A 26355-nucleotide genomic window follows, 5' to 3' on the forward strand; every position below is an offset into this window, starting at 1 on the left:
GTTTTACTAACTTCACTTGATTTATACAAGGATGAGAAGTCATAAAACATTTCACAGGCAATTACTCACCTGTAATACAAATTTCTGGTCGATGTATTTTTTGGCAACGCTGGGCTGAAATTCCTGACTTTCCAAGAAGCGAATGAAGAACTCATAAACAAGCTTAAGCAGAAAAGGAAAAGAGATCAGAAAACTTGTGAAAGAGGAGACCGTACAAGTATCTCAATTACACAAGACTTTTATAAAGCCTATGTTGTTTGATTTTTATTTTTACATGTGTGTGTGCGCGTGTGTGTGTGCATATATATATATATATAAATAAATAAATAAATAAATAAATAAATAAATATTCGTAAATGTATATATATATATATTTATATTTATATTAGTGCTGTCAATCGAAAAATCTACACAAAGCCTTTATAATAAGTCATATTTACCTGTGATCTTCTGTCTAACAGGTAGGAAATATACAGAAATTGAATTAAGTTATCAAACAGTCTGCACTGCATAAATATTATATTAAATATGGAATAACTCCTTATTAAAAAGCTACAATTTTCTGTTAGCTTTGTTCTTTGATCAACTTAAATGACAGACAGACACTTTAAGTTCTGCCGCTGCCGAACATGACGCGGATCTGACGTGCTGTCACGCGCATCTCATTTTCTCACAATTATGAGAATACTTGACAAAATATGCATTTTGGCATAATTCTGTGTTATTGTTCTTTCAAGCGCAAAAGTGAACTCTATTCTGGCAGGCGTCTTCCTGTGCATTGTGTGTGTCTCAAATAGACAAGGGGTGCGTCTCAATCAGCTCCCTATTTCAATAGTCAGGGCACTGATCAGGGAGTCGTCCACATTCATGTATACTGATTCATGACCTAGGATGCTAAGGAGCTTATCGAGACTCACCCAAAACATTCACAGACAGCGTGTTCTCGTTTGTCTTGTCGCACTTGAATGGTTTAAAAGCATTTGCACGAATAAGAGTGTGATCATATAATGTAACGCTAGCCCAGGATGACAGAAAAAACGGATGGTGTGTGTTAATTTTGTTAAATATTTTTAACGTGTTAAACTTAAAAAATTAGTCGCATGCACGCTAATTTTGACAGCACTAATATATATAAAACACAATGCATGTAGAAACCCTATTGCATTTAATGGCAGCCGGGGGGCTCTGTACCTGTAAGTGTGGCCATGAGGCCTCCAGCGTGGGCTCATCTTCCTCTGGGTCAAACTCATTGCTGTCACTAGGCGGAAGGGTCCGAAATATATTGTAGGATACCTGTGACAAATGAAGAGAAGGAAACGCTTGAGGTATATCTGAAATATTAATATAGGCATATAAATCGGATGATAAAATACATTTTTCTAATCTCACAGCATGCTTCTAATCTTTTAAATCTCACCATTTTGACCACCTCGGGGTAGGTCTGCTCAGTCAAGTAGCCCCGGCTGAGGGTGACGTAGTCCACCAGCTCATTAAGGGTGGACCGCTTATACTCTTTCATTTTGAGGTCCGAAAGTGTTTCCATGAAGTCAAACAGAGTACAGCACTGCTGCAGCTTCTTAAGGAACAGTTCTGGCTGCTCCTGCGCCGAAACATCTAGACCGAGAGAAAGAGAGGTTTAATGCAAAACAGTCCAGTAGTACTAAAATTCCACAAATGGTTTAGAACAACCTCCTTGACTTTCCTACTGTAATCTGTCTCAGAATTCAGGACTGTTGATGGGAGGCCTAAAATACTTCACATATTAAGCTTGGAGGTCCATCTGGCAAGTGATAGGGATTTGAGGCTGAAAAGCCATTCAAGGCACAGTAATATATGTGCCATAACCAACCATTACAGCGACAATGTTCATGTAGTACTAGGGCTGGGTATTGTTCAAAATCTTTCGATCCGGTGCCAATTTCAATACCGGTTCCTAACGATACTTTTTTCGATACAATATGTTTTAAAATCCATTTCAACATCAACAAAAATACATTAAACAAAAAACATGTTTCACCTTAATTAAAACAAATTCTGGTAACACGTCTCACTCATTAATAAAACTGGTTGTGCTTTTTGTAAGGGTGCTCCGATCAGGATTTTTGGAGCTGATCACCGATCGTCGATCACAGGAAGCAGTATCTGCCGATACGATCACAGATACCGATCTATTTGAAGCCTTCTTTTTATCATGTAGAATTATTTATAGGGAATTTTACAGACATTCATTCAGGGCCTGAATTTTATTTCTGATAATGGGGAAAATTCCTCCCTTAGGTGACTTAAATGTATATAATTATCTCACCTAAATATTTGATCATGCCGTGTATTTTTGTTTTTAAAGTCAAATTTTCAGGTAGTTCTAACATTAGTATTGAGGTAAGAAAAACTGAAGACATTTAATAAGAAATCAAATGTAAATTAATATTGGTCTTCCCTGAATAAATTAAATTAGATTAATCCTTACACTTAAGGTTGCAAAAGTTAGTCATTCAAGAGCAGTGAGTGTCATAAAGGTTAATCAAACAACACAAGACAAAGAGAAACTCAGAGACAGCAGCAGTTTATTCGACTGCTGTCACTTTAAGAGCGAACACGGATACGGTTACATGCAGTTGCACAAACGTTCACTCGCGAGTCACGACGGGGTTTACGTGCATACTCGTTAAGACGGTAATTTAGTACATACATTTGTGTGTATTTGACCATTTCAGCGAAATTTGTACTCGCAAGCTTTTTGTGAGATGGCCGGTGTGTCTGTGTGTGTGTGCTGAGCGGTTAGAACAATGGCAAGACTTAAAAATAAATGCAAATGATAAACTTTAGTGACGATGCGACACTGCCTCGATTGTGCAAGTGGCAAATCCTGTGTCAACTGTGCAGCTCGATTTTAGTGCAGATGCGATGCGCTGATGTGAAGCCATTTGAGCATTTTGAAAGGGAGAGAGAGAGCGCGCGCGCGGTGATTCACTAGCGCGGTTTGTGAACTTACGTCTCACAGAAAGTTTTCCTTTTGCGCCTTTGGTTGCAATACTTTATCGCATATGTTGCACTTTGCTGACTCGGCATCCACTTTTATAAGTGTATAAAAGCCGCTTGGCTTTTGGAACCGAAATATAAATCCTTTTTTGATACTCATAGTATCAGAGTTTTTCGTTCGATACCAAAAAAGTATCGCCGTTCGGTGCCCAGCCCTATGTAGTACATAGGTTTATTGAAAGTATTTGACAAACAAAGATAGCACACACTTTTCATGTGAAACATTGCAAGATTTCTAGGCTTTAAAATCATAAAACAAAACATGAAACATAAAAAATGAAGTTAATGTATTTAGATACTTTGTGGTTGTCAAACTTTAGTCTAACATTGACTGCATTCCATGTCGCTTTCCTTTTGTTGTTATAGTACAACCATCTTTATCAGCTCTATCACAGCAATTAAACTAGCTCAAAGCACTGTGACGTCACCAACCATTATCTTGATATGACCACATAAACAGAGCTTACCTTTCAGCAGAGGCAGCTGCACGAGCTCTATGGGCTTGTCCTGAGATCTGAACTGGGATGAGCTTTGTGCTCGCTTTTGCCTGGCTTTTCTGACAGACTTCCTGGAGAAGCCGTCCACCTTGTCCACCGACGGGGCTGTGGTGGCTGCTGAAGACATAGCCCTGTGCCGGAGAGACAGATGAAAACAAAAAGTTACTACATGCAAAATTAATGAGAATCTTGCAGAAAATTTGATTAAAGTGAGAGAAAAATCATGGTGACCATGTACTTCATATTTAATAAAAAATAAAACCACCCAACAAAATAAGACGTGAAAAAAAAGATAAGACCCATTTTTTAATGCAACCAACTGAACCATGACCTCACACATTTTCATTTTTGTTAGATAAAATATGGCACCAACTATGATGAAAGACTTAGCACTCAATGGCTGCGTCTGAATATGTTGTCACATGGTATTTACTATAGTAGGGAAATATGTCCTAATTCACAATATATTTCCCACAAGAGTCTGAAGTACACATCAAATGGACACTTAACTATCCCATAAGGCCATGGACGCAATTGACAAGAACCACGTTTCCACTGACGGACCAAAAGCGAGACTTCCTGGGCTTGAACGGCCAGGGTTTTTTGGCCCACCGAATACCTTGGTCCAAAGCAGGCCAACTGAGGCTTGAGAAGTGGTCACGAACTAACTTTATCTGGGTCTGGAGACGGCCCCGCGGATGATTTCATATACCAGCTACCATCAGAATTAGAGAATTTTAAAATCATTTCAGCTCAAAACTCACTTTCAGTCACCAGCGTGTGTTTGAAATAACTTCTGTTTGTGATCCAATGTGGATTCTGATCACTGTACAAGGCAGAAATATTTATAACTAGGGTTTCCACTTACCCAAGTAGACCTGGCAAACTATTAAACAAACTTGTCTGAGATTGATACCAGTTATCTAAAAAGATATGGAGAAATAAAAATGTTTATTACTGAAATCCTACCGATATGTCACTGGAACCGGACTGCCTAGACAACTAGTTGTCTGTCACATCATACAGTGCGAGATTTGAATACAACCTTAACTGCTGTTGCACGTTCACACCATAGACCGTAAAAAAATATGGACGACGCGACTTCATTGACTTCCGCTGACCAAAGTTGAAGCTTTCATAGGCCCGCTCACGGCGCTGACATCTTGGGACCGAGTCTGCGCAGTAGCGATCTCGGGACCGGAGTTGCGCAGTAGAGAACAGGAAGTAGAGGCGCGATTATCAAAAGCCCGCCCACACTCTCGCAGATGCAGAACAATTCATTATGTTGGTGTGAAATAAACAGTTATGGAAGTGTAGAAATTAAAGCTAAAGCTCCAATCTCCTCCCAAAAATCCAGAAAAAAGTCCGTTAGTGCCTCAGTGACAAGTTCATTCAGAGAAGCCGTCAATCTCAGCTGTCAATCATGACGTCACACCCCTCGTTTTTATAGCATCAAATAACTCACTAAAACTAAGCTTATTTAAAAAACGAACACTTGAAATGAAATTATTGTAATAAAAACTGCCTAAAATGACAGAAACCATCTTTAGGAAACAATTATTTGAAGTGTAATTAAATTGTTTAGTGTGTCTCGCGCCCATTCTAATACATGGAGAGGCGGGGTTTAGGAGCTATACTGGGACCGGCCACCGGGGGGCGATCGAGGCGCGAAAGCTTCAATTTCTGACTGAAGCATTACAGGCTTGGTTCACACAGACAGTATTCTAGACACTACATGCTGTTCGAAAGGGACACTCAAGACACTTGTAAGTAAATGTGTTTGTCATGCGGTCTAAAACATGCCTTCGATATTGATTGAAAATGTTAGGATTCTTTATTGTTCTGTAAGACAGTTAAACTTAGATTTGCTGCCGCTATGCTGCGTCTAGATTTCTAATTTGCAGCCAGGTCTTCTAGCAACTCTCCGTTGGCTTGCGAGCTGGAAAAACCAAACTCTAGTCAGGCCAATCACATCGTGTATAGAGTCGGTGGGCGTGCTTAACATAATGAAGGCAGAGATGCGGCTGTTACACGTGCTACTTGAAAACAAAGAAGCTGGCGAACAGAGGTCTTTCGAAACGGCTTTGGCCACGGCTCTGGAAGGCCCAGAGTTAAGCTTTTCTTTGAGAAAAGAACAAGGAACGGGACCGAAGTCATTCTTAAAAAAGGAAGATGTGTTCGGAGTTTTGCCTACCGGATACGGCAAAAGTTCAATCCATCAACTAGCTCCGCTTCACCACCTTCGTTGCTCTGGTTGGTTGTAGCGCTATCCTATTGCGTGCAGAGGGAATTTGAAAGACAACCATTTATCCCGCCCCTTGGACTGACCCCTGCCAATGGTGTGTTCCCAGACCCAACATCTTGATATGGGTCTGGCTTGTCAGGCTATAAGACAGTAACACTTTACAATTACCCCTTTTCCACCAGAATGAACCGGGTGCTAATTCAGAGCCAGTGCTAGTGCCAGTTCATAGTTGGTTCCAGCGACGAGCCTTCTAAGAACCGGTTTGCCTTTCCACATGCTAGAGAGCCACAACAGAGCCAGGTCTTACATCACTGTATACGTCTCATCTTTCTCAGCAAACTGTGTCAGCAACGCTAGCGAGACAGCAGGAAACACAAACACACCAGGCTTGTTCAAAATGCATCGCCGCGGCGCAAACCGATCCGCGTATGATATCAAAACACTGCACGAGTGAATCAAAAGCATAAGGAGTCGTATGCTCTCGTTGGATTCGTTGTCATACGGCGATCGGTCTGCACAGCACCGCTGCATCTTGAACAATTTTAATTTCTAACATTAACAAAGAATAATAACACTGTAACAAATCTATGCATTGCTCGTTGTTAGCTAATGGGGCCTCAAAGTGCTAGCCATTGTCCTCTATTGCACTTTTGAATTTATTTACTTCATACATTTTTGTGTATTGTTTTATTGTATTTGAAATGTTCTTTTTGTTATATGAAAAGTTATTAAATCTGTTAAGAGGACAACAAGCTTCAGTAAATATCATTATATGAAAAATTTGATACCATCACATGCCTGTCCGATGTGGTCTAACACCATTAATATTAATCAAACAAAAAACGAGATAATCGTTCACTGCTCTTGATTGAACATGGATCCTTAAGGCTACAAAGTTATTCAATTCATACAGTAAAGGCTATGTAGTGTTTTATTTTCACACTTCATTATTCACTTCCTGTAGTTTTTCTTATTTGAATGCTACTCTTAAATAGTCTGTACCTGAAAAAATAGCTTATTAGGCCCCGATCTCACAGAACACTTTTTTGCAGCGAGAGGCGCCTCTTTTGAATAGATTTCTGTTGGCAGAGAGCGTTATTCGCGCTACTTATGCGCCCCGGGCGCCTTGTGTTTTAACCGCCTGCTGCGCCTTGCGTTTTAGAAGGAGTGGCTCTGAGCGCATGAAGTTGAAAAAAAGTCAACTCGGAGCGGAAAAGCGCTCGACGCCATCGCGTTTTTTTTCTATTGTCCAATCGAATGAATGGAGAGGCGGGCTTTCCGTTGTGGCGACCGTTACCTTGATGAGACTGACAGCACAGTTGATTCGGGGGTCTCCTAGCAATGTACAAAAAAAACAGCAGCGCACTGCTCTTTTCTCAATGAAAAAACGTCAACCAATAAAAGGCAGTGCAGTGCGCCTCACGTTTTCGAACCTGAAAAACGCGTTCTGTGTGATCGGGGCCTTAGGGGCCAAGCACCGAAGGTGCATAGGCACCTATTGAAATCGTTGCCGTTCCTATTATTCTTCTGCTCAAGTCTATGGGAGCCCATAGAACTGAATGGTAAAAAGTTGTGAAATTTGGCACACTCAGAGGACAGTCTGAGCTGCCGCCATAGCAAATTTGGAGTCTTTAACTCAATCCCTCTAGCGCCACCACCTGTCCAAAGTTGCACTCATGTTTATGCTAATAATTTTTGAACCCTAAGGGCCAGAAACAAAAATCTTTTTTCCTCTGATTCCTTGGCTCAGACATGTGTACTCGAGCCTTTGACCTGTACCTTTTTCAGCATTTCAAATTCAAAGTTAGTAAAGGTGGCAAGCCATCACAGGGTTAAATTGTATTTAGATTTAATGGAAGGGCTGGTGTCCCTGAGGCTTCTCAGCCTTACGTAAGGGCTCCAAACACACCCACAGGGCTGCTGTTCACTGGGATTACCGTGGGCTGGATGGGACAGTAAGTGATCAGGCTTTAGCACTCCTCCCAGGCCAAGCAGGAAGTAGAGGAGTGGCAGGAGGAGGTGGGGACTTCACACTGTACACGTGTTTAGCAATCTAGGCCATATCTTCACTAGAAAGTGGAGGAGTGGCGTGTTGGACAAAATGATGAAGGACAAAAAAAAAAAACACCCAAAACAAATGAAACCGAAAAGAAAAAAATAAACCCACCATGGACATGACTGAAGGTAATGACTTGAGGTTCAATGATTAAAAGGACCGTTCACACCAAGAACGATAATTATACTATATTACTATATTAGCCTCCACACCAACGTACAACATTGTTCTGCTTATTATAAGCGCGAGTTGTCAATGTATTCCAGCTGATGAACAATAAGAACAATAGTTTCTCTGTACTTATCATTATAGTTGGGTGTAATGTGGACTCTTTTTAAAACTTTATCTTTATCGTCCTTGGTGTGAACCGGCCTTAAGTCAAGAACCATTGAGACAGACTCATTCAAACCGATAACTCAAGAATTCAAGTTTGTTTTGAGTCATTAAAAAGACCATAATGTAGAATAAGGAAAATCATTAATCCCGACTAAGAACCCGTTCTTGGTTCCTAACCCCACCTGTCTTTTCAGCTAAAATGTTAACATCCTGACACGCTGCTATGGTAGGAGCTGGATGAGAATAACAGACAGCTGATTAATTTCACAGCAGGCACAGATACTTTGTTCTCCAGAGAGAATTTGCAGGGGGTCTATGGATGTGACCTTCTGTTCTGCCCCATGCCCTACATTTGGGTCATGTGAATTTCAGGTCCAGCTTACCAAAGAAACCTAACTGAAGTCCGGAGAAAACAAATTGGCTAGAAGCGTAAAACACTCATGATTGAACATTCCATAGATATTAAAACACACATTACCATTACTAACCAGTGTAAAAAATAAAATGTATTCATAGAAACCAACGAGCTGCCACATTCCGTCCAGTGCACCATCCTTTCCTTCACAGCGGTGTACTTACGTTCCTCCCTTAAAGCCCAAACTTGACATCTAAATCAGCCAAATAAGTGAGTGTTGTAAAATGCAGTCTACAGTTGCTAAACCGTGGGTCATGAATGATATTAAACAGTGTTTTTAAAAGTGCAGTAAGCTGCGAAAGACACGCTGTCCCCCAGGCGGCCTCCTGTGCACGCAATCCAAGGCGGGGCGAAACTCGCATAAGCAAATAATACTATGGGCTTCAGTTCAGATACGCGCCTAAACAGTCAAAGAGCCTACCCATAAATATGTTGAAATGCCGTTTTGGTAAGTATCCTCATAAACAGTCGGTGTTAGTCGGCCACACTTTAAGATTTAAAGCCCGATTTTGAGCCTGATTTGCACCCTCAAGCGATCGGGGGGCGTGGCCCGATTTGATGCTTGTCACAAAGGACTTTTCATCAAAAAATCCTCAATTGTGTTGTGTCATTACAAATATTTTACTGCTTCCGATCGTGTCCCAAATCGTAATTCTCAAACATGCTTGATATTGACGACTCTTGATCGAGCTGCTTCTGACATGATACGTGATAGCCAATAAGAGCGAGCAAGCTTCACCAACCGGATGTTGCGTGCCTCAATAGCTGAAACTTGTCAGCCACACCAATGCCATGAAAGTGGAGTATTGAGAAAGAAAAATCACCCATATTCTTTTTTTTTCTCCTTTGTTGTTCTTCCTGTAAAACAAAACTCATGCCAGGAGAACCAGCTGACGACTTTGATCGTCCTCCATCTGTTTCTCTCCTCAAGTCTTGTTTGATCTTGCGAGTCTCCGTGAGATCTCGTCTCACTGTGAAAATGTTACTACAATCGACAGGTGTGTGGTCTCGCGGTCCGTTGAACTAACCCTTTAAGTGAATGTACACACTGAGAATGAGCGCGTGTGTAACAGTATATTGGATCCGTGCATTCATTGTTAATCAAACAACAAAAGATAGATAAAATCACTCACTGCTCTTGAATGAATAAACTGTAGTTTTAATAAGGAATAGTATATATTTATAGCATGTATACAGCAGTGTTATTTTACATTTGATTATTCAATTACTGTTGTAGGCTATTACTTTTTATACTATCTGAATACCACTGTTAGTTTTTCTTCCTGAAAAACCTAACCACTTATTTAATTTGTATATTTTTATGATTATATTTTTGTCGGCTGTGTTTTTAATTCGTTTCTTTGTTCTTATTGTATTGCTGACTGTGTAGGCCTACATGCCTTTTGTAACTGTTTTGAGGACTTTTACATACATTAATTACCGAAGTATTAGTTTTTGCTGAAGTATCGATAATATCATATCACCCACCAATAATTGTGTTAAATAATCATGATTTCAATACTAAGCAAAATAATCATGGTTATGATTTTTACCATAATCGAGCAGCCCTAGAAGAGAATATTACTGTATTACTGACTTGAACCTTCATGTGTTCAAAGTTTATGGTCTTGGGCCTTTCCCTTTCTTCTGGATTCCTGTACGGGGTGTTGGCTAATACGGTTATGGTTCCTGTGCAAATCAAAGTGCTCTCATTATGACAACTCAGATCATCATTATCAACAGAGTCCTCCAACAATGACCAGCAAACATCTACCAATTAAAAACATCTTATCTGCTGACAGGGAAGGAACAAGACTCATCTGAAAGTTAGTGTATAGAAAACATTCGCTTAAGTCTACTTATCTGGAAGGTTGAAAGTTCGCACCATCACAACTGATCTGCCTTGGCCTGATATCGCATGCATCTTACCCTACTTGTGTTGAATCTCCATACTTGAACTTGTCAAAATAAAAGGTAATAATGAAACAACAAAAAAGTTTATACGTTTTACATAGCTATTTGCTATAATGACCATTGCAGCAGGGTGAAATATGTTCAATTTAAAAACACCTAACAAGTGTTAAATTTAAAGTAACAAATTAAATCATACTTTTTATTAAGTCAAAAACAAAAGAAATCCAATGTAAAACACAAGTCCTTGTCAGAAAGATAAATGCCCTTGGCATTAAATATGACCGTGTAATCCACAAAGCAAAAGGGAAAAGCCTCAAATGAAAGGCAATTACATCAATTTAAGCAAGCTCTCATGCTTAAACACTCTTTGCTTATAAATTTCACAACTAACAGAGTGTGTAACTGTCAGTTATCAGGCTTATAAATGTGAGGCTGTCATAACACTAGTCATAAACTAAAAGGACTTTGTAGGCAAAGCCATGCCATGTAGGGAAGTGTTTCTGCCATCCCTGAAGCTGCTTGTGTATTGAAAAATTGTATTGTGTCATATAAAAGGACTGTCTGATGGCCGCCACGTAAACACTGCTGGTTATGTCCTTCTTGAACGTAAACTGATGAGAAAGAAAATGCATGTGTAACAGTATATTAGATCCGTGCATTCGGTCTAGGGATGGCTCGATACCACAATTTTGACTTCGGTACGGTACCACAATCTAATACCGAAGTACCGATATTAAATTGATACCATTCAGGGTCTGAATTTTGATGCAGGTATTGCGCATAATTTTACTCACTCTCGCAAGTTTTGGGTTTATGAAGCGGGAAATTACCACAAATGTTTATTATTAAATTAATTAACAAAGATTATCACATCAATCAGTTATTTGGAAACTTTCTTTTAAGTAATTTCAGCATTACTGCGCGTCTCCATTCTCTCAAAATGAGCAAATTGCTTCTGACTTCAAAAGACATGCACTATAAAAGCAATCTGCGCGCTCAGATTCAACACTTTCGCTTCCATTGCGGGACAGCTGACGGAAATCACTGCCCAAGTCTTTTTAAACCTTGCCAATTTGAACATGCAAGCGATTTTATAGCATTTCGTAATACATATGGGATGGGAGCTCTTTGAGAGAGTTTTCTTTGCGCTCATACCAACAACAAACACACAAGCCTAAAGAGCTCGTGCATTCATTAAGTTGTTTTTCCTTAGTCACATGCACACAAAATTGTGTCAAAAATGTCAATCTTTAGTGAGTAGTCACATAAACACAGTTGGTTATGTCTTTCACGGATGTAAATAGTGCAACAGTACGCGTGCAAATATTATGAAATCTAAACATCACTGGTTGAAACGAACGCTGGAGATTTCATTATATTTAAACGATACGATCGTATGTGTGTTGATCAGTGTTGAAACTAGAAAATAAATGTCTAAATTAGATCATTTAAATGATGCGCTCACCTGTCGATCTCTTAAGGTCTTACAAGTCAGGAATTAAGTGACTGATGCTTGACATGGTTCGATGGTTCTTCAGCAGTTTTATAAGCAAAGTAATTCCAAATTTCACATCTACTCTCTTTATTAATGAGTTTTGTGCGTGTTGAGTGAGATTCAACTGCTGTATTAATTTTGCTCTGTTGCCACATTTGCCGGTTTCACGTAATTTTGGGTAACGCGCTGCCACCTAGCGGTGAACTTCGGAACAGCAGCATATACCGAAATGAGCAAAATCATGATATCGTACCGTTTGAAATGAAATATATACCGGGTATTTTCCCAGTACCGGTATACTGCGCATCCCTAATTCGGTCTTAACGTGACAGCAGCCTAATATTCCCGTTGCCATCTGTTTTTAATGTTGATCTAACAACAAAAGACTTGATTGAATAACTTTTATAGCTTTAACAAGGATCTATATTTAATTTTATATATAAAAATGGGTGGGTCCAGTGATAATTTTGGCAGGGCAAGTAAAAATTAACCACTGGCTCAACTCGGCGCGTGCACACGTCGACCAGAGCGAGAGAGCAAAAGCACGGACATCAACACGCTTTGCTCGGCTTTAGGGAAGTCGTCGGCTGTGCTGCACAGGTCACAGGACTTCACAAAATCAACAATGTCAGCAAAGAAGTGTTTTTGGTTGTCAGGGCAAGACAACCCTGTTCAGCTTCCCAAAGAGCCCAGCGTTAAGGGGACATTGGATGGAGTTTATTTTCTGGATCAGCAACAGAGTTGCGCAAGTGTTTTTGTTTGTTCCCTGCATTTCGTTTATATTGTTTTATAAACAAGGCCCAGTTCAACTCTGGATTTGCAGCTCGTCTAATGCTGAAATATGGAGTGGTCCAAATGATAAAAGGTTCACGGTCGTGCGTTGGAACCGCAGGCGGTGAGTAAAACTGCTTCAAATGTCTGTTGTTGGCTATCGCCGCTAGGGCTGGGTACCGAAACCCGGTGCCATAACCGGCATGTACCGGGCCGCTTAATTTCAAACGTGCTTTCGCACTTTGGCTGGCGCCGAGCCAGAGACAGACACGATCATCACATATCACAACTATTCAGTGTTTTCAACCACAATGTTTATTTTTAGGTTACAGACATTTAAATGTTCATAAGTAACGTTACTAGCAAAACACACACACTGATGTCTATGGAAGCGGCGAAAACAATTCTTTCAGACAGTTATAACTTGACTACGCATTTTATTCATATCAGATACACATTATATATTAACTATATAGTTTACTGTATTCTTCTCCCAGTTCACCGGTCACTTAATTTCATGGATTTCGTGAGACGTGAATGAATATACGTGATGTAAATCCAACAGATCCGATTCTCTGGAGGCGCAAACATGGCGCCGCCCATCGCAAAGTATAGATCAACTAACACACATTCACTCACACATATTTGAAAATCAGAATATCAGATAGTTCATGACATAGTTAGCAAGTTTGTGAATATTTGGAATAAAAAAGAAAAAACTCAAACCCAATACAGCTGAGCTGTCATACAGCGCTATTGTGGCAGCTGTGTGTCATGTGAGAAGCATGACGCGTCGCCATGGAAACAATAAGGCGATGCGTTCTAAAATATTTAGCCAGAGAATATGGTCATATTTCTGCAAAATAAAGCTTGAAGCTGGTTTGTAGCATACCAAGAATATTACAGACTACTGCTGTTTTTACAGTAACTGTTATTTAGAGATAAATTAGGCCTGCTGTAGTTGGGTTAGGTGGCTTTAGTTTTACTGTGAATTTGTTAAGTAAATTGTGTTTTGTATTTATATATTTAAGTATACTTTAAACTTAATACATTTTTCAATTTAAATAATAATAAAATTTAAAAAAATCAATAAAAAGCCATTCTTTAATCTCATCCACCTCGTTTTTTGGCTCTTTTTTCTTTTTAAGTATCAGTTCAGGCACTGGTACCATTTTAAAAGTATCGGTTTGGTACCGGTATCTGAAAAAACCCAAACCTAATTGCCCAAAAGTGCACATCAAGTAAACAACATGAATGTTGACGCTTTAGCTCTGCCCACATGATATGCCTCCAGTCGCTCAGTTTTATTTGGAAAGACTGTACAGCGTATTTTTCTTTTATAAATACTAGGGATGCACCGATATGAACATTTTGGCCGATACCGATAATTCTTAATATTTGAAAGCCGATAACCGATATATTGGCCGATAAATCTAAATACAAATTTTAATAAACTCTGAGAGCCTGATTACAAAAACAAAAGGCTCACCTTTAAAAGCCATGTCCCAAACACTTCAACATAAATCAAACCTATACACTACAGTAGCCTATTTGAACCAGTGTGAGATTCCTTACCTTTTCAAATTAATTTTACACTCCTATGGCCAAATTTTTATTTTTTTTAACACTTTACAATAAGGTTTCATTTTTGTTAGTATTAGTTAACCAACAATGAATGAACAATACTTCAACAGGATTTATTAATTTGAGTTCATGTTAATCTCAACATATTCAGACCCAAAGTTGTGTCTTTTAACATTAGTTATGAACTGTGAATGGACTGTTACAAAACACAAACATTTTATTACTAAAAGAAACAAAGGTTATTGCTCTCTGTTTGTTCATGATAGTTAATGCATTAATAAAATGAGACCTTATTTGTAAAATGTTACCAAAAATTGTATTGTCTAAAAAATAAAAATAATATACCTAAATAATGCAAACAAGTAATTGAACAGCATTACTTAGGCTGCATAATAAAGAATCAGAATGCAAGTGCATGAAATAACCTCCGCACAGACGATAAAGAAATGGTTTTAATCAAACCATATTGTTGATGGAAATGATACGAGAACAATAAAAGTGCTAATTATAAAAAATAATGCTTCTGTGTTTTGAAAAAAAAATATGTTTAATATTACAGTAATAGTAAACATCTGTAATATTAGTCTAGTCTATTAGGAATAATGTTGCTTTTTGAGAGCGCGCTGAAGCTGGAGAGAATGAACGAACAACCATAAACTGAAGCGCTTAGAAGTTTAATTAACAACTAAACGCATCATATATGAGAACAATCAGATATTTATACAAAATAAATATAATATTACAACTTATATTAGCACAAAATCACGCATAGGTGAAGGGTTATAACTCCTATGGATGCTCTTCCCCTGTTTGAGAGCGTGCTGAAACTGAAGATGATCACCGGTACAGTGAAGCACTGCGGGTTATTGACTTAACCAAACACATCCTATATGACTTTAATCAGATGTTTATACTACAAAAACGTAATATTACGACTTACATATGCTTAAAATGACGCGAATGCACAAGCGAACTTGACTGTGCTGGTCAGAATGCGTTGTTGACGCTTCCCACAACAGCGCGCTGAAAAACAACTAAACCCAGAGAATTCACTACGTTTTATAACAGAAATATTCTCATTGCAGTGTTATGTATAGGACAGTCCCAGTAGTTATTAATGCGGTGCATTTCTGTTTGAAATGCGCGCGCCGGTACAATGAAGTGCTTTACTGCATCGTTAATTAACTCAACCAAACGCATCCTATATGGGATTATATACACAAAATAATAAATACAATATTACAACTTACAATGGCACAAAAGGCTGTGAATGCACAAGCAAACTTGACTGTGCTCGTCATGAAGGTGTAACTCCGTGGGCGCGCGCTGAAGCTAAAGACCGGTACAATGAAGTGCTTTACTGCATCGTTTATTAACTCAACCAAACGCATCCTATATGATATTACATACACAGAATAATAATAAATATAATATTACAACTTACAATGGCACAAAAGGCTGTGAATGCACAAGCGAACTTGACTGTGCTTGTCATGAAGGTGTAACTCCGTGGGCGCGCTCTTCCCTCAACAAACGCGCTGAAACACAACGCTCTTTTACAGCCTATTCTATTCTCATTATCATTTTATGTAGATTATAGAAGACTTGCGCTGCACATGTTGCACATAACTGTATTTTCCTTTTCGAAGTGATTCCAAACATATTTAGAGCAATTCAAACCCATCATGGTGGACAGCGCGTCCGTCTCAGCTGAAGGAAATAATACATTATCTATCGGCTTGACTATATCGGTCAAATTTTCTTATTGGACCGATAACGATAACATCAAAAATAATCATTTATCGGCCGATAACGATATGTTGCCGATATATCGTGCATCCCTAATAAATACGATCAAGCAAAATACTCTTCGGAGATATTAAGGATGCAATACTACTCTGTAGGTACTCAAGATTGACATGAGATTGACAGAAACTGTGTGATAACATTGAGCCACATGGAAAAGTAATCTATGTTAAACAGTTATCCCTGCCGTCAACCCAAACTGCAAAAGGTCACCAATCTAAAAGTATAATAAACAATGAAGCCATAATATTTCTGACCAACTCTTCAGCAAGAAGCAACTAAACACTACACAAGCTTAGATACTGACATGGTTTCAGTGATCTGTTTTTCATATGATGAACTGCATGTCACCCATGGATGCCTTACCAAAACAGAGATGAACTTAAGACCACGAGACACTTATGTAAAAGTGAACTGAAGAACAGCCGACTACTTTTCCATTCTGCAGATTTGTTTACATTATGGTGGCTGTAATATGGCCCTAAACGGCCTGCCAGTACGAGCCTGGGATTTAAAGCAGAGAAACAAAGTACCGCACATTTAACGACGGTCCAGGATTTATGCCCCATTCATCTAACAGTATTATAAATCAATGCTCAAGATAGCAAGTTGTTTATTGGATGTTCAAGGTTTCATACACAAAGCCTTTGCATACATCGGTAAGAGAAGGACTGTGATAACATTTAAATGAATTAATTTAACTTAAAATGTAAGCTCACCTTTTTCAGAGTTCACGGACTGAACTATTGAACTTCTCACATCATGTCAAGCAAGAAACTGGAGTGTCAGGACTTTGACTTGGCTGTTGTAAAGCATAAAATGTCTTCGACTGAAACGGCTTGGTTATACATTTACTTAAGAGCGTAGGATCATTGTTGCACAGCATGACCCACATTCGGTTAAGCTTCGGCTCACAAACGGACACCTTGACTCTCTTAAAATCTCCTGTAAAAACATCCTGGCAAAATACAGAATTTGTCGTTTCGCTGAGGCAAGTGTAAAGCTGTCCGGTAAATCAGCCCCAAAACATTACACTCCCTTACATCACGAACAGGACACGGCCACCAATGTCTTTCTGAATGTTGTCCAATTAAGAGCATTCCGTGTTTTCAATGTGGTTGATTCGCTACACAAACTGATGGTAGTGATAGACATGATGTAAGACAAAAAAAGGAAGTAGAAAAAACAACAGCAACAACTTAACAGTTTGTTGCATAAGTGTAACTCTCAGAAAAACGACAGACTGAAAGTCTAACTTTTGTGGCTAGACCGTTGTGTCCGCCAGGTCGAATGATATAATCTAATCAAAACTATGAAATTAGTAAAGAACACCAATATTGAGTGAGAATTAACAAAAAAAAAAAATATTTACTGATATTTAAATCTGCATCGATTAGCCCTAAAAACCTAGTATGCGTATTGGTGTAGATAGTCATACATTGATTATTCACTCATTTTACCCTGGTGAATAAACGGCTGCTTCAGGAGCGATTTGTAGGTTCCATTCAACTGTGGGCGAAATTAGAGATGCACAGATTGCAATTTTCTTGGCCAACTCAGATTTCCGATTTTTTGGCAAGTGTGACCTGCCGATACCGATTTTCTTTCAAAGAACTATAATTGACAGCATATACAAACAAAAATGTACTTTCTGCAATGCAAAATTGTATTTTCAGAAAACAAACAAGTAAAAAAGATAGTTATAACATAACAAATAAATTTGAAACAACAGCACAAATAAATGCAATAAAATAGAGAGATATGAAACAAATACAAATTAATTATTTGTTTACAATAATAGGGCCTAGGGCTGTAACGATTTGACCAAAAATAAAAACCTCGATTAATTGAACATTTGACCTCGATTACGATTAATCAACGATTATTTTGCTTTTTTTTTTTTGCCCTCATTAGGTTGAGTAAGTTCACTGATAAGGTTTGTACTGTAAATATCTTCTACTATTAAAGGTGGAACTTTTTTTCTAATGAAAAAGTGCATTGTGATTTTAAAATACTTGAAGGAAACGGTTCACTTTCAGCAGTTATTGTCTATGGAGCAGATTTCTGTTTGTTGTACATCAGATACAGATACATTAACACTGTAGGCCTACATTACATTTATTTGAATGCATTAATGAGAGAGTGATTGTGTGTGTGAATTACTCATACCGTCTCTATTCATTATGAAGCTGTGGTTTGTACTTACATCAAAGGTATTAAAATGTATGCCTATAACGGTTGAGTTTCTTAGCTACTTTAGTGACTTTACTTTAGTCACAGAACAGCGTTTACACTGCTTTTCTGCTCTGCTCTCTGTCTGAGTGTTCGTTTGTCAAAATATATCAGGCATTAGTTCAACATAATACACATCTGATGGTCGAAACTCGCTTTAATGTTCAAACTGGCAGGGCTTAAACCACCGACAAAATGACAAAGCTTTGTGAGGACGCAGGTGAAAGAGGTCTGCTTTCAGGGCGCGCACGTTCTCAGAGACGCGACACGGCTCGGCTCTATGTCACAGAAAAAGCTGAGCACTGAACGGAGAAGTTTTCCGTATTGTTGTTTTTGAATAGTTCACAATCGCTTTACATGTTGAAACTGGCAAGCCTTTAAACGCATTTACTTCACAAACTTTATGAGCACGAAAGTGAAAGCGGCTTCGGGGCTTGCGTGCGCCGTCTGTGTGTGTGTGTGTGTGTCAGCGCGTATAAGCTATAAGAACGGCAATAAAACTGACCTGTATAAACTGTGTAAAACATGCAGCTACTATAGTGATTCTGAGCATCTATAAACACAGATAACTGCTCCTGCATCTCTGTGTGCCTGCAAACTGCACTTGATGTGACTGACGGGGCGGAGTCACGTGAAAACCGAAATAACCGGTTTCGGTTATTTTTCAATTAATCGTACAGCCCTAATAGGGCCCTGTGAATTTTTTTTTTTACACAAATTCTGTGTCGTGTATTTTTGTTTTTCCTGGTAATCAAATGAAGGCATAAAACATGAATTTATTTTTAATCAAATTAAATTTTTAAAAATCCCTTCCATTTTTTTGGTGCACACCAGAGGTTTACTCTTTAAATTAAATCATGTTTAAATTTACTCTAATTAAATCATGGAAGAAAAATGTATTATTCCTTGAAAAATAAAGTTATAATCATTGTATTGTTGTTGTGGTTATTATTATTGTTGTTATTATTATTATTATTATTATTATTATTATTACAACAATAGTGCTGTATGACTGCTCAGCTGTATCGGTTTTATTGTTTTTTTCTTTTTTTAAATCAAAATATTCACAAACTTGTTAACTATGTCACGAACTATCTGATATTCTGATTTTCAAATGTGTGTGAATTAATTTTGAATGAATTTTGTCATTTAAAACCCTTTATAATGATCATGTTAGCTGATCTATATTGCACGATGGGCACCCCCATGTTAGTTTGCGCTTCAGAGAATCGGATCCGTCGGATTTACATCATGTAAATTCCTCCATGTCTCCCGAAAGTGACCGGTGAACTGGGAGAAGAATAGAGTAAACTAACTATATAATGTGTAGGGCTGTAATCAACCAAAGAAAATCTTGGTCGACTGAAGTCCTGAAATTTTCGACTAAAAATCGACTAAAATGACGTTAGGAAAAAAAACGTTAAATTAATTAGCTGCGCACTGTGCGCAGTACTTGGTAGCCTTGTTGTCTGCCTAAATGAATTATAAATAAACATAAAAAACTAGTAGGCTATTTGCAGTATATTAAATAGTTTTTGAGCTGATTATTTTGCACTGAAATGAGTCTGAGACACGAGTCTGTCGGCTCTGACAAGCGTTGCATCGCGTCCACCTGCACAATATTATAGCCTATGATTTCCGAAAATATAGTACTATATGTTGTCAACTAGATATCATCACAAGAACTTTTGAGGAATATGCAACATAATTTAGACAATTGTTTTTGTCATATGTATTATAATAACTGACAGACACTATCATTTCAGCCGCTCTGTGCAGCTCGAACAGGAGCTCAGTTTTGCGGCTGAGACACGAATAGACTATTAACTTAAAGCTTTTACTCTTAAACACAAAAGGCACGTCCACTTAATAAAAAAATTATATTTATTAAACAAGCCAGATCAAGAGCAGAAAAAACGCTCACAATTAAATAAATAATATTTAAGAAAACTAGCCTTCTTCAAACGGTCTCTCTTCTTCAGTGGGTTGGGCTAATCCAAAAGAAGTGGAAACAATGGGGGTGTTCTGAAGACAGTCTGTTACCTGTGAAACAGGGGTGCTCTGAAAACACCCCCATTAGCAATTAGTGCTTTCCACCTGATGAAAAGAACGCGGCGCGGCAAAACTGATGAAATGAACGCGGCAAAACTGACAGTACAGATCCACTTAGCGCGGTGTTGTGACGCTTCCCCTCATGTGTTGATGGGCGTTCCTCAAGTTTACCGCTATGGGTGTGCGTTTGAGCCAGCGGGAATGAAAAACAAAGGACCCGCGAGAGACTTCTCTTTGCCAGTGGGTTGGGCTAATCCAAAAGAAGTGAAAACAATGGGGGTGTTCTGAAGGCAGACTGTTACCTGTGAAACAGGGGTGCTCTCAAAACACCCCCATTAGCAATTAGTACTTTCCACCTGATGAAATGAACGCGGCGCGGCAAAACTGATGAAATGAACTCGGCAAAACTAATTAAATGAACGTGGCAAAAAAAAATCGACCAATCAGAATTTTGGTCGAGCTAGAACGTATCGACTAATAATCGACTAATCGACTGGGAGATTACAGCCCTAATAATGTGTGTATCTGATATGAATAAAACACAGTCAAATTATAACTGTCTGAAAGGATTGTTATTGCCGCTTCCATAGACATTTTTTGCTAGTACTTATGTGCATTTAAATGTCTGAAACCTAAAATAAACATTATGTGGTTGAAAACAGTGAATAGTTGTGACGTGACATGTGTATTAAAGGCCCTGTAAAGTCAAAACTAAACATGTGTTCAGTTCCTCACACCACAGATAAATGTGTTATTAACCACCCAGCCAAATTTGAATCAGAAGAAATCCGGCAAGTACATAAAATAGCTTATCAAATACTTGAAAAAATGAGCAGCATTCTCTGCTCTCAAACGCTGGGGGTGTGTCCGCTGTCGGCGCCGAAACCACGCCCACTCGCGGGAAAGCTGCAGTAGCACACAAGACAAAACACTCACGTACTGATCACGACCATATATGATCAAGACGCACCAGATGTCGGCGGGACTGGAGGAATAAGGCCGGGGCGGGGGATAGTCGGTTCTGCAGCGGATTATCAGTGAATCCCAGTTGTCTCCGGTGAAAGTTTGTAAAACTATCCGGTGTAAAGGCACTGCAGAGGCAGGTGTCGGTGGTGATCCTCAGCTCTCCTTCAAGGTAGCTGTTCACAAAATTAATCCACCTCTTCTTTATCGTTTTTGTTTTGAAAGCTGTTTTGTAAGTTGTAGGTTATAGTAACTAACAGTAATGACAGTAACTCGCGATTAGGGCTGCAGCTATCGATTCTTTTTGTAATCGATTAATCTATCACTTAATCGATCGATTAATCGGATAAATTTTTTCCCGTGTTTTTAAACAACCAAAACAAATAATGCATAACGAAAATTAAGAGGAAAAGCAATTCAATTTATTAATATGCACAACAGGTTTCATGCTGTAATCTAGCGCTGACATCAAAGTAAATATCTTTTATGTAGATTTCTACACCTGCAGCATTTACCATTAGGCTACTAACAAATAATATATCATATGTGGTGAGCCTATTTGCTATGGTAACCTAGCAACCTGTGTGTGTGTGTGTGTGTGTGTGTGTGTGTGTATGTGTGTGTGTCTTCATTGCAGTTTGGTACAGCAGAAATACATACATTCATTTTTAATAGAACGCTGCATTTGGCTTGCATCACTTGCATTTTAGGTGAAGCATCCGTTCGAAAAATCGCGTCACAACATCATGTCCCGGTGTATACAGTGAACGCATGCTGAAATTATTGTTGCGTGGCTACATACAAGTTTAAGCATATGTGATGCATTGCCACGATTGGTCTGACTGGCGCGAGAGAGAGAGGAGGGTGCATGCGTGTGTGTGTGTTACTGATTTTCCACTATCAGTTCTGCGCTGCTCTCCGTGCGCGATCTTCACCCGAAAAGAGGTCTGCCTTCAGGGCGGGCGCTCATTGTCAAAGACGCGACACGGCTCAACTCTCAGTGTCACAGAAAAAAGCTGAGCACTGAACGGATAAGTTTTCCGTATTGTTGTTTTTGAATAGTGCACAACTGCTTCAATGTTCAAACTGGCAAGGCTTTAAAAGCATTTACTTGACAAACTTTATGAGGATGAAAGTGAAAGCGATCTGGCTTCGGGGGTTGCACGCGCCGCGCGCGCGTGTGTGTGTGTGTGTGTGGCAGCTATAAGAACGGTAATCAACTTACATAAACTGTGTAAAACATGCAGTTACTATAGTGATTCTGGGCATCTAGAATCTTAACTAAATTCAAAATGTATCACGCGCTATGGTGTGCTTCCTGAACATTGAACAGCGGTCCGTGTGAATCAGATCCTGCGCGTATAGTGCGCGTCATAGGAATTTAACGAGGCTTCGAGGCCGAATTTTTGCCTCGAGGAATTTTTGTAATCGAGTTAATCGAGTAACTCGATGAATCGTTTCAGCCCTACTCGCGATCGAGCGGGCAAACTGATGCGAATGTGCTCTAGTTATGATCGTGTTAGGGGAGGAGCCAGGCTCGGTGGCTCCATTGCGTCATCGAGCCACCGTTTTAGCCCCGCCCAGAAGATCCTGAACACAGCAACGGTGAAAAATTGCTTAACGGTCTAACTTCTGAATTCAGTACTACATACAGTCTTTGTAATGTGTTTCAGCAATACATTTCTAACATTTATAATGTGTTTAGAAACAAATCTTAGAATTGCCTTTACAGGGACTTTAATAGTATTAATTAGTGATGCACCGAAATTAAAATTCTGGGCCGAAACCGAAACTTTAGGATGCACTTGGTCAAAAAAAAACGAAACTGAGGCCGAAAATAGCTGAAATGAAAATTCACAAATCAATAGTTACATAACAAATATTTTAGGTTTTAACAATAAATATAAATAATATAATTCTTCAGTTATGTTCCATCAAATAAAATAGTTTTTTAACAGTTGTGCAAAAAGAGTGCAGTGGGCCTCTATTCTCTGTGGGACTCTATACATTTTAAATTGCTGTGCAAAACAACATGTCGCAACTTTGGAGTCCTCATCTGAAACTTTAAAATACTTCCATACCGCTGATATGCTTAATCTTTGATATGCAGACGCGTGATAACAGCTCGACCGTGAGTGAGACCGTTTTCGTCTGTTTTTTTTTATTTCGGCCCGAAACCGATAATGCCATTTTCGGTCGAACATTTTCGGCGGCCGAAATTTCGGTGCACCCCTAGTATTAATTGTGATAAATACTAGAAAAAAAGAAGAAGAAAAAAAGCGCGAAAACACGTTTGAATTTAAGTGGCACCGAAATGAGGCACCGAGATCTGTGTTCTGTATCGGTCCAGTTACATGGCACCGGGTTTCGGTACTCAACCCTATCCGTGACGCGTTATACGGTAAAATCTGTTTTTATGACTGGATTCCATCCGTGTTTTCTGCATTGTGAAAATCATGGAGGCCTGGCTTATGTGCACTCCACTTATACAGATCAGTGGTGCGCATGCTTTTGGTGTGAGCTAGAAACCTGATTAACCTGGGCATTAGTAAAATTATGCACAATACAAGCCCTATTTAACCGGAGCAAAGGAGATGAGTGAGAGGAGGTGTGTGTGTATCACTTCACCGTCGGAGAGAAGAGAGCGAGAACGCGCAGCTGACGTTATTGCCTATGCTGCTGGTCACCGATCCGGGCCGATAATGCAGAAAACTGGCCGATTTCAATCACTGGCTGGTCGATCGGTGCATCTTTAGGCAAAATGCGACAATCATATACAAATATTGGAGATTGGAAAAGTGGCTTAAAACGTGATGGTATAGTTCTTAGACCTTTAATAATTATGCACTTAAATTATACAAGACACTATTTTGTTTAAAAATCTAAAGCGACCTGACACTTGTGGTAATAACCCTTTCCATCTTCAGGAATAGCAACATTTTTTTTTGGTCCCAAAGAAACACTTTCACTAATACATTTCAAACTCTGCAAGGCTCAAATTTAAAGCGCATACAGCCAGACAACAGTTAGAGTCTGTGTTTGTTTTATAAGGAAGGGCTGTGTAACATACAATTGACTCATCTCATTGATTGGAACGTCTGACTCAAATTACAAGCATTATATTGACGGTTTTCCTTTAGATCAAGACACTATTTTTAACAAAGCACACACTGGACTAATTTTATAAAGCAAAATTTCCTTCTATATGTTTTGGTAGTCCAATACAATCTTAATCAAGAGACTACAGACAGTTCTGACAAGTCAAGATTTAACTATTTTTATTCTCATACACAAAGTGCATTTTCTGCATATCAGCAAAAGCGATGGGATTGATCTTGCACTGCACTTTCTGATGAAACGCATGCCCTTGAGAGATAAAAAATGAGTTCTGCCTCAATAGAAGCACTAACAGACAGAAAACCAAGAGGTCAGGAGAGTTTTGAATCAGTGGGCCTGAAAAGTCTCAATTGTCAGACCGTGAAACGCATGACTTCAGCTGTGGAACAAAAACAGGTGTGGAGTATATTGCATTCCCAAGAGCCTGAAAGACAAGGCCAATAAACAAGACTGTTGACTTGTTAAAGCCAGCAAAAGCACAAGAAAACCTGAAGGAGACAAACCCAACATCAGTTATTTAGAGTCGTGTTCAAAGAGCAACTCAGTGAACACATTCTGGACAACATATCAAATGGACACTTCAAAAATGTCTTATACAAGCTGCTAAAAAAAAAGGGGAAATCAAAACAAGATTGTGGCAGATTTGGAAAGTGAGATGATGTGCTCATCCCATCAAAGGCTGATCAGACCCTCACAAGTGCCTCAACATTTGTGAAGAAAATACATTAGCTCATTTCACAGCACTATCCCATACCGGAATGAAGAAGGCGTTGCTGAATACCTCAAGTGAGCAGATATGTAAAAAGCTGAATGACAACATTATAATCGAAGCACGATCGTGCCTTTAATCTAAAACTCTGGGGTCGATTCGTGTTTATAGGCAGATAAACTCTAATCGACCTCAATGGGTTTAGATATTTAAACACGAATCGACCTCAGCGGTTTAGATTTTTTAGAGTGTACAGTCCTCTGGTTATAAATAATTAGCATGTCAGACTTCTTTAAATGCTCGGACACTTGTTAAACATCACTCTAAAATCACTATTAATGTAGTAGTGCAGTGTGCAATTGGGCTTCTTACCTCTCTCGATGGTTCTCGGGTCCAGGTGGCTCGTTTTAAGCAGCTAACCTTGTACTTGCAGGCGACCCAGCTAACCAGCTAACTCAAACGCTTCACTCGCGGACTATTTAAACCGGTCTAGGCTTTGGAATACAATCCGCGGATGAATGGTGAGGATTTTTCCGACTGAAGACGCACCAAAATCCCCGTTTATGAGATAATTATCAAGCCGCCTGAAGGTATGTCAGCATTGCACTGCTAGCAGGAGCTCCCCGTACAGCTAATCCCTGTAGCTGCCGTCCCAGCCCGCACCAAAAGCCACATTCATACACATTCGCTGACCGACTACATGCCCAGATGTTGGTCACTAAAGTCAGATTGTCCTACTCCTTACTGCTAAACTCACTCAAATAGCGACTAATTGCTAACCTGTTATCACAAGTAAAGGTTAGCAGGCTGTGCTAGTGCTCTGTGCCAATTTTTTCCTGGCTCAAAACAGACCGCTAAACCTAGTATGATGGAACGCTGGTTTATGCTATTTAGCCAATGATTGGCCAGTTTCTGCACAAAGGACGCGTGGATTGGTTGCAGCGGCTGTCAATCAAAAACTGTTTTGGGTACGCCTCGAAAGTCAAACGTCATTGATGTCGAGGAGCTATGGCGGTAGGTAGCGGCGTAAATGTCTGAGATGGAGATTGGATGAAGACGAGGACCAGAAATGCCCGTATGGCAAGAAATGTCACCCGAGCTGTGGTCCGTTGATCTCAAATGAG

The 26355-nt window shown here is 39.2% G+C and overlaps 1 protein-coding gene across 2 annotated transcripts in view; it reads right to left on the reverse strand.

Annotated features, from left to right (window-relative positions):
• ppp2r5ea (protein phosphatase 2, regulatory subunit B', epsilon isoform a) overlaps positions 1 to 26098 on the reverse strand; it is a 38225-nt gene extending 12127 nt beyond the window's left edge. For both annotated transcript variants that reach the window (XM_079831390.1, XM_079831389.1), the window contains exons 1-5: positions 25604 to 26098; positions 3507 to 3667; positions 1418 to 1614; positions 1192 to 1293; positions 70 to 162 (exon numbers count right to left, since the gene is read on the reverse strand). In XM_079831390.1, the coding sequence (XP_079687516.1) occupies positions 70 to 162; positions 1192 to 1293; positions 1418 to 1614; positions 3507 to 3663 (549 nt within the window). In that variant the 5' untranslated portion in view covers positions 3664 to 3667; positions 25604 to 26098. The remainder of the gene's footprint in view (positions 1 to 69; positions 163 to 1191; positions 1294 to 1417; positions 1615 to 3506; positions 3668 to 25603) is intronic.
• Positions 26099 to 26355: the final 257 nt, after the last annotated feature.

The sequence above is a fragment of the Gobio gobio genome, assembly GCF_949357685.1.
Source record: "Gobio gobio genome assembly, chromosome: 12".
Classification (NCBI taxonomy): domain Eukaryota; kingdom Metazoa; phylum Chordata; class Actinopteri; order Cypriniformes; family Gobionidae; genus Gobio; species Gobio gobio.